The 14,826-nt window shown below is 56.9% G+C and overlaps 1 protein-coding gene across 1 annotated transcript in view; it reads right to left on the bottom strand.

The window, feature by feature from the left end:
* Positions 1–17: 17 nt before the first annotated feature.
* The window catches only part of LOC140717719 (protein phosphatase 1B-like), a 218,580-nt gene continuing 203,771 nt past the window's right edge, over positions 18–14,826 (bottom strand). The window contains exons 4-6 of the mRNA XM_073031397.1: positions 5,270–5,387; positions 2,423–2,534; positions 18–1,071 (exon numbers count right to left, since the gene is read on the bottom strand). Coding sequence (XP_072887498.1) covers positions 930–1,071; positions 2,423–2,534; positions 5,270–5,387 — 372 coding nt within the window. The 3' untranslated portion in view covers positions 18–929. The remainder of the gene's footprint in view (positions 1,072–2,422; positions 2,535–5,269; positions 5,388–14,826) is intronic.

Consider the following 14,826-nt stretch of genomic DNA (forward strand, 5'->3'; position numbering starts at 1 on the left):
TGGAGTATTGTGTGCAGTTTTGGTCACCGACCTACAGGAGAGATGTAAATAAGGTTGAAAGAGTACAGAGAAAATTTACAAAGATGTTGCCATGCTGGGAGGACCTGAGTTATAGGGAAAGGTTTTCCTATTTCAGTCCTCGCCTATAAGGAAAGGTGAGGACTTTACTCTTCAAGACATGGAAGATTGAGAGGAGATTTGATGGAGGTAGACAATGTTATGAGGGGTATAGATAGGGCAAATGCAAGTAGGCTTTTTCCATTAAGGTTGGTTGGGCGTAGAGCTAGAGGTCATGGGTTAAGGGTGAAAGTGAGAAGTTTAAGAGGAACACGAGGGGAAATTTCTTTACTCGGGAGGGAGGTGACAGTGTGAAATGAGCTGCCAGCGCAAGTGGTGCATGTGGGCTCGATTTCAACATTTAAGCAAAGTTTGGATTGGTACGTGGATGGGAGGGGTATGGAGGGCCATGGTCCTGGTGGAGGAGGCAGTTTAAATGGCTTTGGGATAGACTAGATGGGTCAAAGGTCCTATTTCGGTGCTGTACTTCTCTGTATAGCACAGACACTGTGGAAATGTATCTCAGACCCCGAGGTCTTCAAGAATTTGTAACTTTTGTAAAATGTAATGTGACAAAACGGAACCCATGAAATCCCAAGGTGCTCTGTTGATTCGGATGGAGGCTTACAAGGGCCTGTGTGTATTTTATGATCGGAAGCTGTGTTTTGACCACAGGGCCGCTAAGGAACAAATCTCAGAACCAGATGACGGTGAAGACAACAGGGGAATGGGTCAAACTAATTACTGCTCTCTGTAAAAAGTATAAAAGTGCTTTTGCTTGAGAAACAAGATTACTAGCAATTTTCCAGACGATACTTGTGTGAAGACAGGATTCCCTCGCAAGCAAATAGTGAATGTGCCCGTGAATTGATTCACTCTGAATTTGCCTCTGTACATGCGGAGGCTGAGCGGAACGGTACGCGACAGCGGTAATCGGCTGTTGTTAGTTTTTGTTTTACCTGATCGGCCTGCTCCGGGACCAACTGGTTGTACACAGACTCAATGATGCTTCGCCTGGAAGAGCAGGAAGTGAAGGATTTTCCCGGTTACAGCACGAAGGGTTAAATACAGAAGGGGCCAGCGCAAGATTTAACAGGGCTGAGTACTGCCCGCCACCCCCCCCCCAGAACTCTGTCTGCACTCCACACTGCTTCAGTAAAGCAGCCGTCGTAATCAAAGACCCCCCACCCACCCCAGACGTTCTCCCTTCTCCCCCCTCCCGTCGGGCAGAAGCTACAGAAGCCCGAAAGCTCGTCCCAACGGCTCAAGGACAGCTTCTACCCCGACGCTATCGGACTCCCGTCCCCACAATCCACCTCGCCGCGGCCCCTGCGCCCTATCGTCTCCCTGAACCGCACTTCCTCTGTAACTGTAACGTCCCAGTCTGCGTTCTCTGACCGCTCGACCCTGTTCTACCTCCGATCCGTACGGGCAGCGTACGGACAAGCCTCTCACTGTGTCTGCGACAGGGTAAACCAACACTGTTGAAGGTGTGCCAACTGGTCCCATCACAGGCCGGGACAGCCTTTCCAACGCGCAGGAGGCGGTGGCCTCAGGCCCGTGTATCCCTCTCCACCGTCGGCAGCCTCCAGAACTCGACACCCATCAAAGATCCCCGCCACGCAGGGCCGTGCCATCGTCCCATCGGGCAGGGGGTACAGGGGCCTCAAGTCCCACACCACCCGGTTCACTTCCCTTCGACCACCTGGCTTTGCACAAGCCCCCACCCCCCGCACCTAAACAGCAGATCAGCCTCCTGCACGACCAGGGACTTGTGTCTTACCCTCTGAGGAACACGAACCCGGGAGGAACTGCGCCCGCGAGGTGACCAGCCTTCCTCCGCACCTCAACACACCTCTGCCCAGGACTCGGGGGCAACGCAACGTCGTGGGGGGAGGGGGTAAGAGGCCCGACAGCAGCGGAGGTAGGGAGACCGAGGGAGATGGGGAAGTGAGGGGCCAAGGGGAATGAGGGTGAGAGAGGGGGACGGGGCTGGGAGAAGAGTGCGAGAGGGGCAGACGAGAGTCGGGGAGGGGTAAAGAGGATGGGGGGGGTGAGAGGCCCGACAGCAGCGGAGGTAGGGAGACCGAGGGAGACGGGGAGTGAGGGGCCAAGGGGAATGAGGGTGAGAGAGGGGGACGGGGCTGGGAGAAGAGTGCGAGAGGGGCAGACGAGGGTTGGGGAGGGGTAAAGAGGATGGGGGGGTGAGAGGCCCGACAGCAGCGGAGGTAGGGAGACCGAGAGAGATTGGGAGTGAGGGGCCAAGGGGAATGAGGGTGAGAGAGGGGGACAGGCTGGGAGAAGAGTGCGAGAGGGGCAGACGAGGGTCGGGGAGGGGGTAAAGGGGGTCAAGGCACTTGCTTACTTGCTGGTGAGCCCCCCTCCTGGGGGCAGGTTGGAAATATTCTCCATGAGCATGGTGTGCATCACGTCCAGCATTCCCGGCGGCCCCTCCGGCCCAGCATTGGTCACCAGCTCTGCGGGGAGGGGGAGAGAGAACAGGAAAGAGCACTCGGGAGGCGCGTCACGGCGCAGAGAATCCCGCGCACCCCTCATTGATCCCCCCCCGCACCCCCGTCAGACCGCGGGGAGCCACACTCTGACCTCCCCCGGATTGTCACAGCCACACGTCTACCAGTGAGACGCCACGGCGATTCCAGACTGGAACGGCAGGCCCCGGGGGGGGGGGGGGGGGGGGGGAATCCCTCCGCGAGGGCGGTGGGTTGGATCTGGCCCATCGCTCTGGGACCCACCCATCACGGGACAGGCGTGGGGCCTCTTGGCCAGCATGGCTCGATGGGCCGAACGTCCCAGCTTCCCCGCTCCGAGACGGTGACGGCCCCTCCCGGGCTTCACCGCAGCCCCCAGCTAGGGGTGGGGGGTCACATGAACAGGCCCATCAGCCCATCAGACCCCTGCCGACCCTCAACGCCCGTTCTCACCACCTCAGATTCCACTCCTCACCCTCAACCCCAGCGGGCGATTTAATAACCCAGCAAAACCACATGGTGTCGGGCTGTGGGAGGCAACTGGAGAAGGGGTGATGGGCGGGGAGAGGGGGGAGTGAGGGCCGGAGGGGAGGGTCAGAGAGAGTGAGAGCAGAGGGGGGAGGGGGCAGAGCGGAGAGGAGGGGGGAGGGGGGCAGAGCGGAGAGGAGGGGGGAGGGGAGAGGAGGGAGGAGGGGGGAGGGGGCAGAGCGGAGAGGAGGGAGGAGGGGGCAGAGCGGAGAGGAGGGAGGAGGGGGGAGGGGGCAGAGCGGAGAGGAGGGAGGAGGGGGGAGGGGGCAGAGCGGAGAGGAGGGGGGAGGGGGCAGAGCGGAGAGGAGGGGGGAGGGGGCAGAGCGGAGAGGAGGGGGGAGGGGGGAGGGGGCAGAGCGGAGAGGAGGGAGGAGGGGGGGAGGGGGCAGAGCGGAGAGGAGGGAGGAGGGGGAGGGGGCAGAGCGGAGAGGAGGGTGACGGGGCAGAGCGGAGAGGAGGGAGGAGGGGGGGAGGGGGCAGAGCGGAGAGGAGGGAGGAGGGGGGAGGGGGCAGAGCGGAGAGGAGGGAGGAGGGGGGAGGGGGGCAGAGCGGAGAGGAGGGGTGACGGGGCAGAGCGGAGAGGAGGGGGGAGGGGGCAGAGCGGAGAGGAGGGAGGAGGGGGGAGGGGGGCAGAGCGGAGAGGAGGGAGGAGGGAGGAGGGGGGAGGGGGCAGAGCGGAGAGGAGGGTGACGGGGCAGAGCGGAGAGGAGGTGGAACGGGGCAGAGCGGAGAGGAGGGTGACGGGGCAGAGCGGGGAGAGGAGGGGGGAGGGGGCAGAGCGGAGAGGAGGGGGGAGGGGGCAGAGCGGAGAGGAGGTGGACGGGGCAGAGCGGAGAGGAGGGGGGGAGGGGGCAGAGCGGAGAGGAGGGGGGAGGGGGCAGAGCGGAGAGGAGGTGGACGGGGCAGAGCGGAGAGGAGGGGGGAGGGGACAGAGTGGAGAGGAGGGGGGAGGGGGCAGAGCGGAGAGGAGGGTGACGGGTGCAGAGCGGAGAGGAGGGAGGAGGGGGGAGGGGGCAGAGCGGAGAGAGGAGGGAGGAGGGGGGAGGGGGGGCAGAGCGGAGAGGAAGGTGACGGGGCAGAGCGGAGAGGAGGGTGACGGGGCAGAGTGGAGAGGAGGGGGGAGGGGGCAGAGCGGAGAAGAGGGGGACGGGGCAGAGCGGAGAGGAGGGTGACGGGGCAGAGCGGAGAGGAGGTGGACGGGGCAGAGCGGAGAGGAGGTGGACGGGGCAGAGCGGAGAGGAGGGTGACGGGGGCAGAGCGGAGAGGAGGGGGAGGGGGCAGAGCGGAGAGGAGGGTGACGGGGCAGAGCGGAGAGGAGGGGGGAGGGGGCAGAGCGGAGAGGAGGTGGACGGGGCAGAGCGGAGAGGAGGGTGACGGGGCAGAGCGGAGAGGAGGGTGACGGGGCAGAGCGGAGAGGAGGGGGAGGGGCAGAGCGGAGAGGAGGGTGACGGGGGCAGAGCGGAGAGGAGGTGGACGGGGCAGAGCGGAGAGGAGGTGGACGGGGCAGAGCGGAGAGGAGGTGGACGGGGCAGAGCGGAGAGGAGGGTGACGGGGGCAGAGCGGAGAGGAGGTGACGGGGCAGAGTGGAGAGGAGGGGGGAGGGGGGGCAGAGCGGAGAAGAGGGGGACGGGGCAGAGCGGAGAGGAGGGTGACGGGGCAGAGCGGAGAGGGAGGGTGGACGGGGCAGAGCGGAGAGGAGGTGGACGGGGGCAGAAGCGGAGAGGAGGTGGACGGGGCAGAGCGGAGAGGAGGGTGACGGGGCAGAGCGGAGAGGAGGTGGACGGGGCAGAGCGGAGAGGAGGTGGACGGGGCAGAGCGGAGAGGAGGTGGACGGGGCAGAGTGGAGAGGATAGCAGAAGGGGGAGGGCAGAGGAGAGGGGTGGAGGGCTGAGGAGAGAGGGAGAGGGGCAGAGCAGAGAGGGGAGGGGATAGCAGAAGGGGGGCAGAGGAGAGGGGCAGAGCAGAGCGGGGGGGAGGGGAAACGAGGAGTGCATCGGAGGATCAACCCCAGGTTTCTGGTGCTGAGAGACAGCAGCTTGAAAATCTACACCATCCTCTCGCTGGTCCGGGGTCCCGAGGCCAACAGACACATCTAAACCCAGCCATAGTCGAGTAGCCGGGGGGGGGGGGGTGAACAGGACAGGACGTCGGGGGAGGGAGGGGCTGTAGAGGGCCCAGGGGCCTGAGTTCCTGACCTTTGACCCGGGCCTCCAGGTAGGCGTCGAGCTCGGCTTCCCTCCGCTTCGCCTCCTCCGAGGGTCTGGGTGCATTTTCGAAGCAGACCAGCTCGATGCTCATGTTATCTCGGCTGCCCTGAGGAAAATGAAGCCAAGGCCTGATCAGTCCCCTCTCTCCACAAACCCTCACCACAAGGCCCTCTATTGCCACGGACAGACAGCGAGTGAGGGGGGGGCTGACTCATGGTACCGGTGGGGGGTTTCCCCAGCATCTATCCTGGGCCAGTTAGGGGTTTGAGGGGATCTGGTCTGCCACGAAATCCTTCACGGAGCGTTCTGGCTGGCTGCATCACCGTCTGGGGCAGAGGGGCCGCGGCAACCGGAAAAGCTGCAGCCAGCTCCATCACGGGCACGTGTCTCCCCAGGACCGAGGGCACCCCCGAAAGGAGGCAGCGCCCACCTCTCAGAAGCCACACCACCCAGGACTTGCCCCCTTCTCAATACGGAATTCCCACAAGGAGTCGCGGAGCGGCGGGCCCGGTCCATCACGGGTAAAGCCCGCCCAACTTCTGAGCACAGCGACATGAAACGTTGTCACGGGAAAACAGCATCCATCACCAGGGACTCCCCCAGCACCCAGGGCACGCACTCGTCTCTCTGCTGCCATCGGGAAGGAGGTACAGGAGCCTCAGGGCTCGCACCACCAGGTTCAGAAACAGTTATTACCCCTCAGCCATCAGGTCCCACACCACCAGGTTCAGGGACAGTTATCACCCCTCAACCATCAGGTCCCACACCATCAGGTTCAGGAACAGTTATCACCCCTCAGCCATCAGGTCCCGCACCACCAGGTTCAGGAACAGTTATCACCCTCCAGCCATCAGGTCCCACACCACCAGGTTCAGGAACAGTTATTACCCCTCAACCATCAGGACTCACACCACCAGGTTCAGGAACAGTTATTACCCCTCAACCATCAGGTCCCACACCACCAGGTTCAGGGACAGTTTATTACCCCTCAACCATCAGGACTCACACCACCAGGTTCAGGAACAGTTATTACCCCTCAACCATCAGGCTCCTGAACCAGTGAGGATAACCTCAACTCTGAACTGATTCCGTCGGGGAAGGAGGTAAAGGAGCCTCAGGTCCCACACCACCAGGTTCAGGGACAGTTATTACCCCTCAACCATCAGGTCCCACACCACCAGGTTCAGGAAGTTATTATCCCTCAACCATCGACTCCTGAACCAGAGAGGGTAACTCCACTCACCCCAACACTGAACTGTTCCCACAAACTATGGGCTCACTTACAAGGACTCTTCATCTCACGTTCTCGATATTTATCGCCTATTTATTCATTGTTATTATTATTTCTATTTGTATCTGCAGTTGGTTCTCTTCGCCACCCAAGCTGGGCTGTTTTTCATTGATCCTGTTACTATTCTATAGATTTGTTGAGTATGCCCGCGGGAAAATGAATCTACACGTACTCTGATAACTTTTAGCCTGAACCACCACCGGGGAGGAGGTACAGGTGTCTGAAGACACACACTCAACGTTTCCGAAACGGCTCCCACCGCCGGATTTCTGTACGGGCACCGGACCCGTGCCACTATCTCACTGTTTCGGCACTGCTTTTTAAAATAGAATAATTTACGGCACATTTCAGTGTAGTGCTCTTGCAAAGCAACACGCCTCACCAGCTGGGGTACTGTGCACGAGGCTGAGGCACGTACTTCTGCCCAGGGAGCCCGAGACAAAGGGCTGCCACAGTAAAAACGCAAATTTCACCACACTTGTGAGTGATGATAAACCTGATTCTGATCTGGGTCTCTACTGCGGACCGAGAGTGGGAAGGGGGCAGGGAGAGGGGAATCATGGTCGGGGAGCGGGGAGGGAGCGGGAAGCACCAGAGGGACGTTCTGTAATGATCAATGAACCAATTGTTCAGAATCAAATGACCTTGCCTGGTGTCTCAGGGCTGGGTGTGTCTGCACCCGCCCCGGCACTCCTTCTCTCCCCACAGCGCTCCACCCCCACCACTCCCAACATCCTTTGTTCCTGCCAGACTTACATCCTCGCTCTCCGCTCCATGTCGACAAATTCAGTGCCGTGCCAAAGTCTTCGGCACCCCAGCTGTACGGACGCGCCTAACGTCGGTGATGATAAACTTAATTCTGATGGACGCACACAAAACACCGGAGGACCTCCGCCGGTCAGGGGGCACCCACGGAGAGGAATAAACGGCCAGAGGCCGAGACCCTGCTTCGGGACCTCCGATACCGATCTGTTTGTTCACTGTGGCAGTGGCACAGGCAAAACATTCACTACAGAACAGTGAAGTATGAAAGCAGAATAATGAGGCTTACTTTGGAGTGTTGTGTGCAGTCTGGGTCACCGACCTACAGGAAAGATGTCAACAAGTTTGAAAGAGCACAGAGAGAATTTACAAGGATGTTGCCAGGTCTGGAGGACCCGAGTTATAGGGAAAGATCGAACAGGTGCGGACTTTATTCCCTGGAACATAAAAGACAGAGGAGATTTGATAGAGGAAGACAAAATTATCAAGGGCATAGATCGGGTAAATGCAAGCAGGCCTTTTCCACTGAGGTTGGGTGGGGCGACAACTAGAGGTCACGGGTTAAGGGTGAAAGGTGAAAAGTTTAAGGGGGATTAAGAGGGGAGGATGGGGAGAGTGTGGAACACAAGGGCTGCATGTGAGCTCCGATTTCAATGTTTGGATTGGTCCGTGGATGGCAGGGCTGCGGTCCTGGTGCTGGTCGATGGGAGCAGGTGGTTCAGCACAGATTAGATGGGCTGAAGGGCAGGCAGGGCCTGCTTCTGTGCTGTTCTTTTCTCGGACCATTCAGAACTCTGAAGGGAGTTGCCAGAGCGTTACACGAAATGCTGGAGGAACTCAGCAGGCCAGGAGAGAATCTTTGGAGATGAATGAACAGTCGACGTTTCGGGCCAAGACCCTTCATCAGGGCTGGAAAGGGAGGGGGGAAAGATGCTGGAATACGGAGGCGGGGGGGGGGCGGGGACAAGCTGGAAGGTGATAGGTGAAGCCAGAAGGGTTTGGGAGAGGGGATGAGGCAAGAAGCTGGGAGCTGATAGGTGAAGCCAGGTGGGTTTGGGAGGGGGGATGAAGCTGGGAGCTGATAGGTGAAGCCAGGTGGGTTTGGGAGAGGGGATGAAGCTGGAAGGTGATAGGTGAAGCCAGGAGGGTTTGGGAGAGGGGATGAAGCTGGGAGCTGATAGGTGAAGCCAGGTGGGTTTGGGAGAGGGGGATGAAGCTGGAAGGTGATAGGTGAAGCCAGGAGGGTTTGGGAGAGGGGATGAAGCTGGGAGCTGATAGGTGAAGCCAGGTGGGTTTGGGAGAGGGGATGAAGCTGGGAGCTGATAGGTGAAGCCAGGTGGGTTTGGGAGAGGGGATGAAGCTGGAAGGTGATAGGTGAAGCCAGGTGGGTTTGGGAGAGGGGATGAAGCTGGGAGCTGATAGGTGAAGCCAGGAGGGTTTGGGAGAGGGGATGAAGCTGGGAGCTGATAGGTGAAACCAGGTGGGTTTGGGAGAGGGGATGAAGCTGGGAGCTGATAGGTGAAGCCAGGAGGGTTTGGGAGAGGGGATGAAGCTGGGAGCTGATAGGTGAAACCAGGTGGGTTTGGGAGAGGGGATGAAGCTGGGAGCTGATAGGTGAAGCCAGGTGGGTTTGGGAGAGGGGATGAAGCTGGGAGCTGATAGGTGAAACCAGGTGGGTTTGGGAGAGGGGATGAAGCTGGGAGCTGATAGGTGAAACCAGGTGGGTTTGGGAGAGGGGATGAAGCTGGGAGCTGATAGGTGAAGCCAGGTGGGTTTGGGAGAGGGGATGAAGCTGGGAGCTGATAGGTGAAACCAGGTGGGTTTGGGAGAGGGGATGAAGCTGGGAGCTGATAGGTGAAGCCAGGTGGGTTTGGGAGAGGGGATGAAGCAAGAAGCTGGGAGCTGATGGGTGAAGCCAGGTGGGTTTGGGAGAGGGGATGAAGCTGGGAGCTGATAGGTGAAGCCAGGTGGGTTTGGGAGAGGGGATGAGGCAAGAAGCTGGGAGCTGATAGGTGGAAGAGGTAAAAGGCTGAAGAAGGAAGGATCTGATAGGAGGGGAGAGTGGACCATGGGAGAAAGGGAAGAAGGAGGGGCAGAGAGGAAGGTGATAGGCTGGTGAGGGGAAGAGGTGGGAAAACAGAGCGCCAAGAGATTCTGGACAAACCCCTCGACCTCATCGTTCACCCCTCGAATTAGACAGCACGTCTCATGAGGGTAGGAAATGAGTAAACAGTCGACGCTTCGGGCCGCAGGCAGCCAAATGTTTCAACATTTTGTGGGTGTTGCTCAACCTGCAGAACGCCTGGTACTCAGAACATCACGTTCAAGCAGGACGCGATGCAGAGGCTTTCGTCAGACCACACCAGGAACACGGAGATCCTTTATCTGAGAACCCATGTGCTGGCCTTGAGACTGTCCAGAGCAGGTTCAGGAGGATCCACCCGGAATGAAAGGGTTAACACGATTCAGTGTTTCTCACTGGAGTTCAGAAGAATGAGGAGGGATTCTCACTCAAACCTGTCAACTAGTGAAAGGTCTAGATAGAGTGGATGTGGAGAGGATGTTTCCTATACTGGGGGAGTCTAGGACCAGAGGACACAGATAGAGTGGATGTGGAGAGGATGTTTCCCATGGTGGGGGGAGTCTAGGACCAGAGGACACAGATAGAGTGGATGTGGAGAGGATGTTTCCTATAGTGGGAGAGTCTAGGACCAGAGGACACGGATAGAGTGGGTGTGGAGAGGATGTTTCCTATAGTGGGGGAGTCTAGGACCAGAGGACACAGATAGAGTGGATGTGGAGAGGATGTTTCCTATAGTGGGGGAGTCTAGGACCAGAGGACACGGATAGAGTGGGTGTGGAGAGGATGTTTCCTATAGTGGGGGAGTCTAGGACCAGAGGACACAGATAGAGTGGATGTGGAGAGGATGTTTCCTATAGTGGGGGAGTCTAGGACCAGAGGACACGGATAGAGTGGGTGTGGAGAGGATGTTTCCTATAGTGGGGGAGTCTAGGACCAGAGGACACGGATAGAGTGGGTGTGGAGAGGATGTTTCCTATAGTGGGGGAGTCTAGGAGCAGAGGACACAGATAGAGTGGATGGGGAGAGGAAGTTTCCTATAGTGGGGGAGTCTAGGAGCAGAGGACACAGATAGAGTGGATGTGGAGAGGATATTTCCTATAGTGGGGGAGTCTAGGACCAGAAGACACAGATGGAGTGGATGTGGAGAGGATGTTTCCTATAGTGGGAGAGACTAGGACCAGAGGACACAGATAGAGTGGATGTGGAGAGGATATTTCCTATAGTGGGGGAGTCTAGGACCAGAGGACACAGATAGAGTGGATGTGGAGAGGATGTTTCCTACAGTGGGGTGTCTAGGACCAGAAGACACAGATAGAGTGGATGTGGAGAGGATGTTTCATATCGTGGAGGAGTCTAGGACCAGAGGACACAGATAGAGTGGATGTGGAGAGGATGTTTCCTATCGTGGAGGAGTCTAGGACCAGAGAGCACAGCCTCAGAATACAAGGTGAACCCTTTAACACAGAATTGAAAAGAAATTTTTTTGAGCCGGGGTTGGTGAATCTGTGGAATTCACAGCCGAGTCATTGGGGATAATGGAAGCCGAGGCTGATACTTTCTTGATTAGTCAGGGCATGGAAGGTGACAGGGAGAAGGCAGGAGAATGGGGGAGGGGGCAGAGATAATAATCGATGGGCTGAATGCTTCCAAATCTGCTCCTGCGTCTTACGGTGTTACAAACTCCCCTGGAGCTAGTAACGCTAACGGGGGAACTTCACTGGGGGGTGGGGGGGTGGGAGTGAGCGTAGATCGTGCGGCCAGCGGAACTGGTGGATACAGGTTTGATTTCAACAGCTGACAGGGATTTGGATAGGTATGTGGACGGGAGGGGTGTGGAGTGCTGTGGTCCCGGTGCGGGCGGATGGGAGGAGGCAGCTTAAATGGTTCAGCACGGACTAGATGGGCCAAATGGACTGTTTCTGTGCCCGTGCTCCCAGGCACAGCGACAGAGCAGAGTGGAAATGAGAAGGGGGGGGGGGGGTCCAGAGGATGGGAATCCCGCGGTGACTCACTGCCAAATCCGTCACCGGCAGCGAGGCTCGCGTCCGGAGCGTGTTCACAATGCGAGCCACAGGACGAAAGGGCAGAATCCGGCCATTCGACCCTCTGAACTGCTGCACCATACATGGCCGACTTCTGAAGCAACCGTACCCTCCCTTGGAGGCAGGGCCCTGGGCAGTGAACTTGGGGAACAGGGCCCTGGGGTACTCTGACAGCCGGGCCACCAGACATGGCACAGAGGATGGCATTTGGCACCCCAGCCTCCATCGGCCAGGGTACCTAGTGCAGGAGATCAGACGTCAGGTTGGTGCGTGCTATACGCCGGTGAGGCCACAGTTGGCATATCGCGTCCCGTTTCGGTCAGACTGCATAAGTTAAAATGCCATTCAGCTGGAGAGAGCGGAGAGGAGATTCATGAGGACGTGGCCAGGACGGAATTGCGGAGAGAAGTTGGGACTTTGCAACTTGGAGCACAAGAGAATGGGGGGGGGGGGGGGGGGCGTGACATTATAGACGATGAGGGACACAGATAGGGTGTAGGAGACTGAGGGGTGACCTTATAGAGGTGTGTAGATCCATGAGGGACACAGATAGGGTGTAGGAGACTGAGGGGTGACCTTACAGAGGTGTGTAGAACCATGAGGGACACAGATAGGGTGTAGGAGACTGAGGGGTGACCTTATAGAGGTGTGTAGAACCGTGAGGGACACAGATAGGGTGTAGGAGACTGAGGGGTGACCTTATAGAGGTGTGTAGAACCGTGAGGGACACAGATAGGGTGTAGGAGACTGAGGGGTGACCTTATAGAGGTGTGTAGAACCGTGAGGGACACAGATAGGGTGTAGAAGACTGAGGGGTGACCTTATAGAGATTGTAGAACCATGAGGGACACAGATACGGTGTAGGAGACTGAGAGGTGACCTTACAGAGGTGTCTAGAACAATGAGGGACACAGATAGGGTGTAGGAGACTGAGGGGTGACCTTATAGAGATTGTAGAACCATGAGGGACACAGATAGGGTGTAGGAGACTGAGAGGTGACCTTACAGAGGTGTCTAGAACAATGAGGGACACAGATAGGGTGTAGGAGACTGAGGGGTGACCTTATAGAGATTGTAGAACCATGACGGAAACAGATACGGTGTAGGAGACTGAGGGGTGACCTTATAGAGGTGTGTAGATCCATGAGGGACACATATAGGGTGTAGCAGACTGAGGGGTGACCTTATGGAGGTGTGTAGATCCATGAGGGACACAGATAGGGTGTAGGAGACTGAGGGGTGACCTTATAGAGGTGTGTAGAACTATGAGGGACACAGATAGGCTGTAGGAGACTGAGGGGTCACTTTAAGAGGTGTGTAGAACCATGAGGGACACAAATAGGGTGTAGGAGACTGAGGGGTGACCTTATAGAGGTGTGTAGAACCATGAGGGACACAGATAGGGTGTAGGAGACTGAGGGGTGTCCATAGAGAGGAGAGAAGAATCATGAGGGACACAGATAGGGTGTTGGGGACAGAGCGGTGACCTTCTAGAGGTGTTTAGAACAATGAGGGACACAGATAGGGTGTAGGAGACTGAGGGGTGACCTTATAGAGTTGTGTAGAACCATGAGGGACACAGATAGGGTGTAGGAGACTGAGGGGTGACCTTATAGAGGTGTGTAGATCCATGAGGGACACAGATAGGGTGTAGGATACTGAGTGGTGACCTTATAGAGGTGTGTAGAACCATGAAGGACACAGATAGGTTTTAGGAGACTGAGGGGTGACCTTATAGAGGTGTCTACAACCTTGAGGGACACAGATAGGGTGTAGGAGACTGAGGAGTGACCTTATAGAGATTGTAGAAACATGAGGGACACAGATAGGGTGCAGGAGACTGAGGGGTGACCTTATAGAGATTGTAGAAACATGAGGGACACAGATAGGGTGTAGCAGACTGAGGGGTGACTTTACAGAGGTGTGTAGAACCATGGGGGACACAGATAGGGTGTAGGAGACTGAGGGGTGACCTTATAGAGGTGTGTAGAACCATGAGGGAAACAGATAGGTTGTAGGGGACTATTTGGGACCTTACAGAGGTGTGAAGAACAATGAGGGACACAAATAGGGTGTAGGAGACAGACGGGTACCCTTAATAGAGGTGTGGAGAACGATGAGGGACAGAGATAGGGTGAAGCAGACTGAGGGGTGAGCTTAGAGAGGTGTCTACAACCATGAGGGACACAGATAGGGTGTAGGAGAGTGAGGGGTCACTTTCAGAGGTGTGTAGAACAATGAGAGACAGAGATAGGGTGTAGGGGACTGAGGGATGACCTTATAGAGGTGTGTAGAACCATGAGGGACACAGATAGGGTGTAGGAGACTGAGGGGTGACCTTATAGAGGTGTGTAGAACCATGAAGGACACACATAGGGTGTAGCAGACTGAGGGGTGACCTTATAGAGGTGTCTACAACCATGAGGGACACAGATAGGGTGTAGGAGACTGAGGGGTGACCTTATAGAGATTGTAGAAACATGAGGGACACAGATAGGGTGTAGGAGACTGAGGGGTCACCTTAAGAGGTGTGTAGAACCATGAGGGACACAAATAGGGTGTAGGAGACTGAGGGGTGACCTTATAGAGGTGTGTAGAACCATGAGGGACACAGATAGGGTGTAGGAGACTGAGGGGTGACCTTATAGAGGTGTGAAGAACTATGACGGACACAGATAGGGTGTAGGAGACTGAGGGGTGACCTTATAGAGGTGTGTAGAACCATGAGGGACACAGATAGGGTGTAGGAGACTGAGGGGTGTCCATAGAGAGGAGTGAAGAATCATGAGGGACACAGATAGGGTGTTGGGGACTGAGCGGTGACCTTCTAGAGGTGTTTAGAACAATGAGGGACACAGATAGGGTGTAGGAGACTGAGGGGTGACCATATAGAGTTGTGTAGAACCATTAGGGACACAGATAGGGTGTAGGAGACTGAGGGGTGACCTTATAGAAATTGTAGAAACATGAGGGACACAGATAGTGTGTAGGAGACTGAGGGATGACCTTATAGAGTTGTGTAGAACCATGAGGGACACAGATAGGGTGTAGGAGACTGAGAGGTGACCTTATATAGGTGTTTAGAACTATGAGGGACACAGATAGGGTGTAGGAGACAGAGGGGTGACCATACAGAGGAGTGAAGAATCATGAGGGACACAGATTGGGTGTTGGAGACTGAGCGGTGACCTTATAGAGATGTCTAGAACCATGAGGGACACAGATAGGGTGTAGGAGACTGAGGGGTGAACTTATAGAGGTGTTCAGAACCATGAGGGACACAGATAGGGTGTAGGAGACTGAGGGGTGACCTTATAGAGGTGTGTAGATCCATGAGGGACACATATAGGGTGTAGCAGACTGAGGG

Source organism: Hemitrygon akajei, chromosome 28, assembly GCF_048418815.1.
Source record: "Hemitrygon akajei chromosome 28, sHemAka1.3, whole genome shotgun sequence".
In the NCBI taxonomy this organism is placed as follows: Eukaryota; Metazoa; Chordata; class Chondrichthyes; order Myliobatiformes; family Dasyatidae; genus Hemitrygon; species Hemitrygon akajei.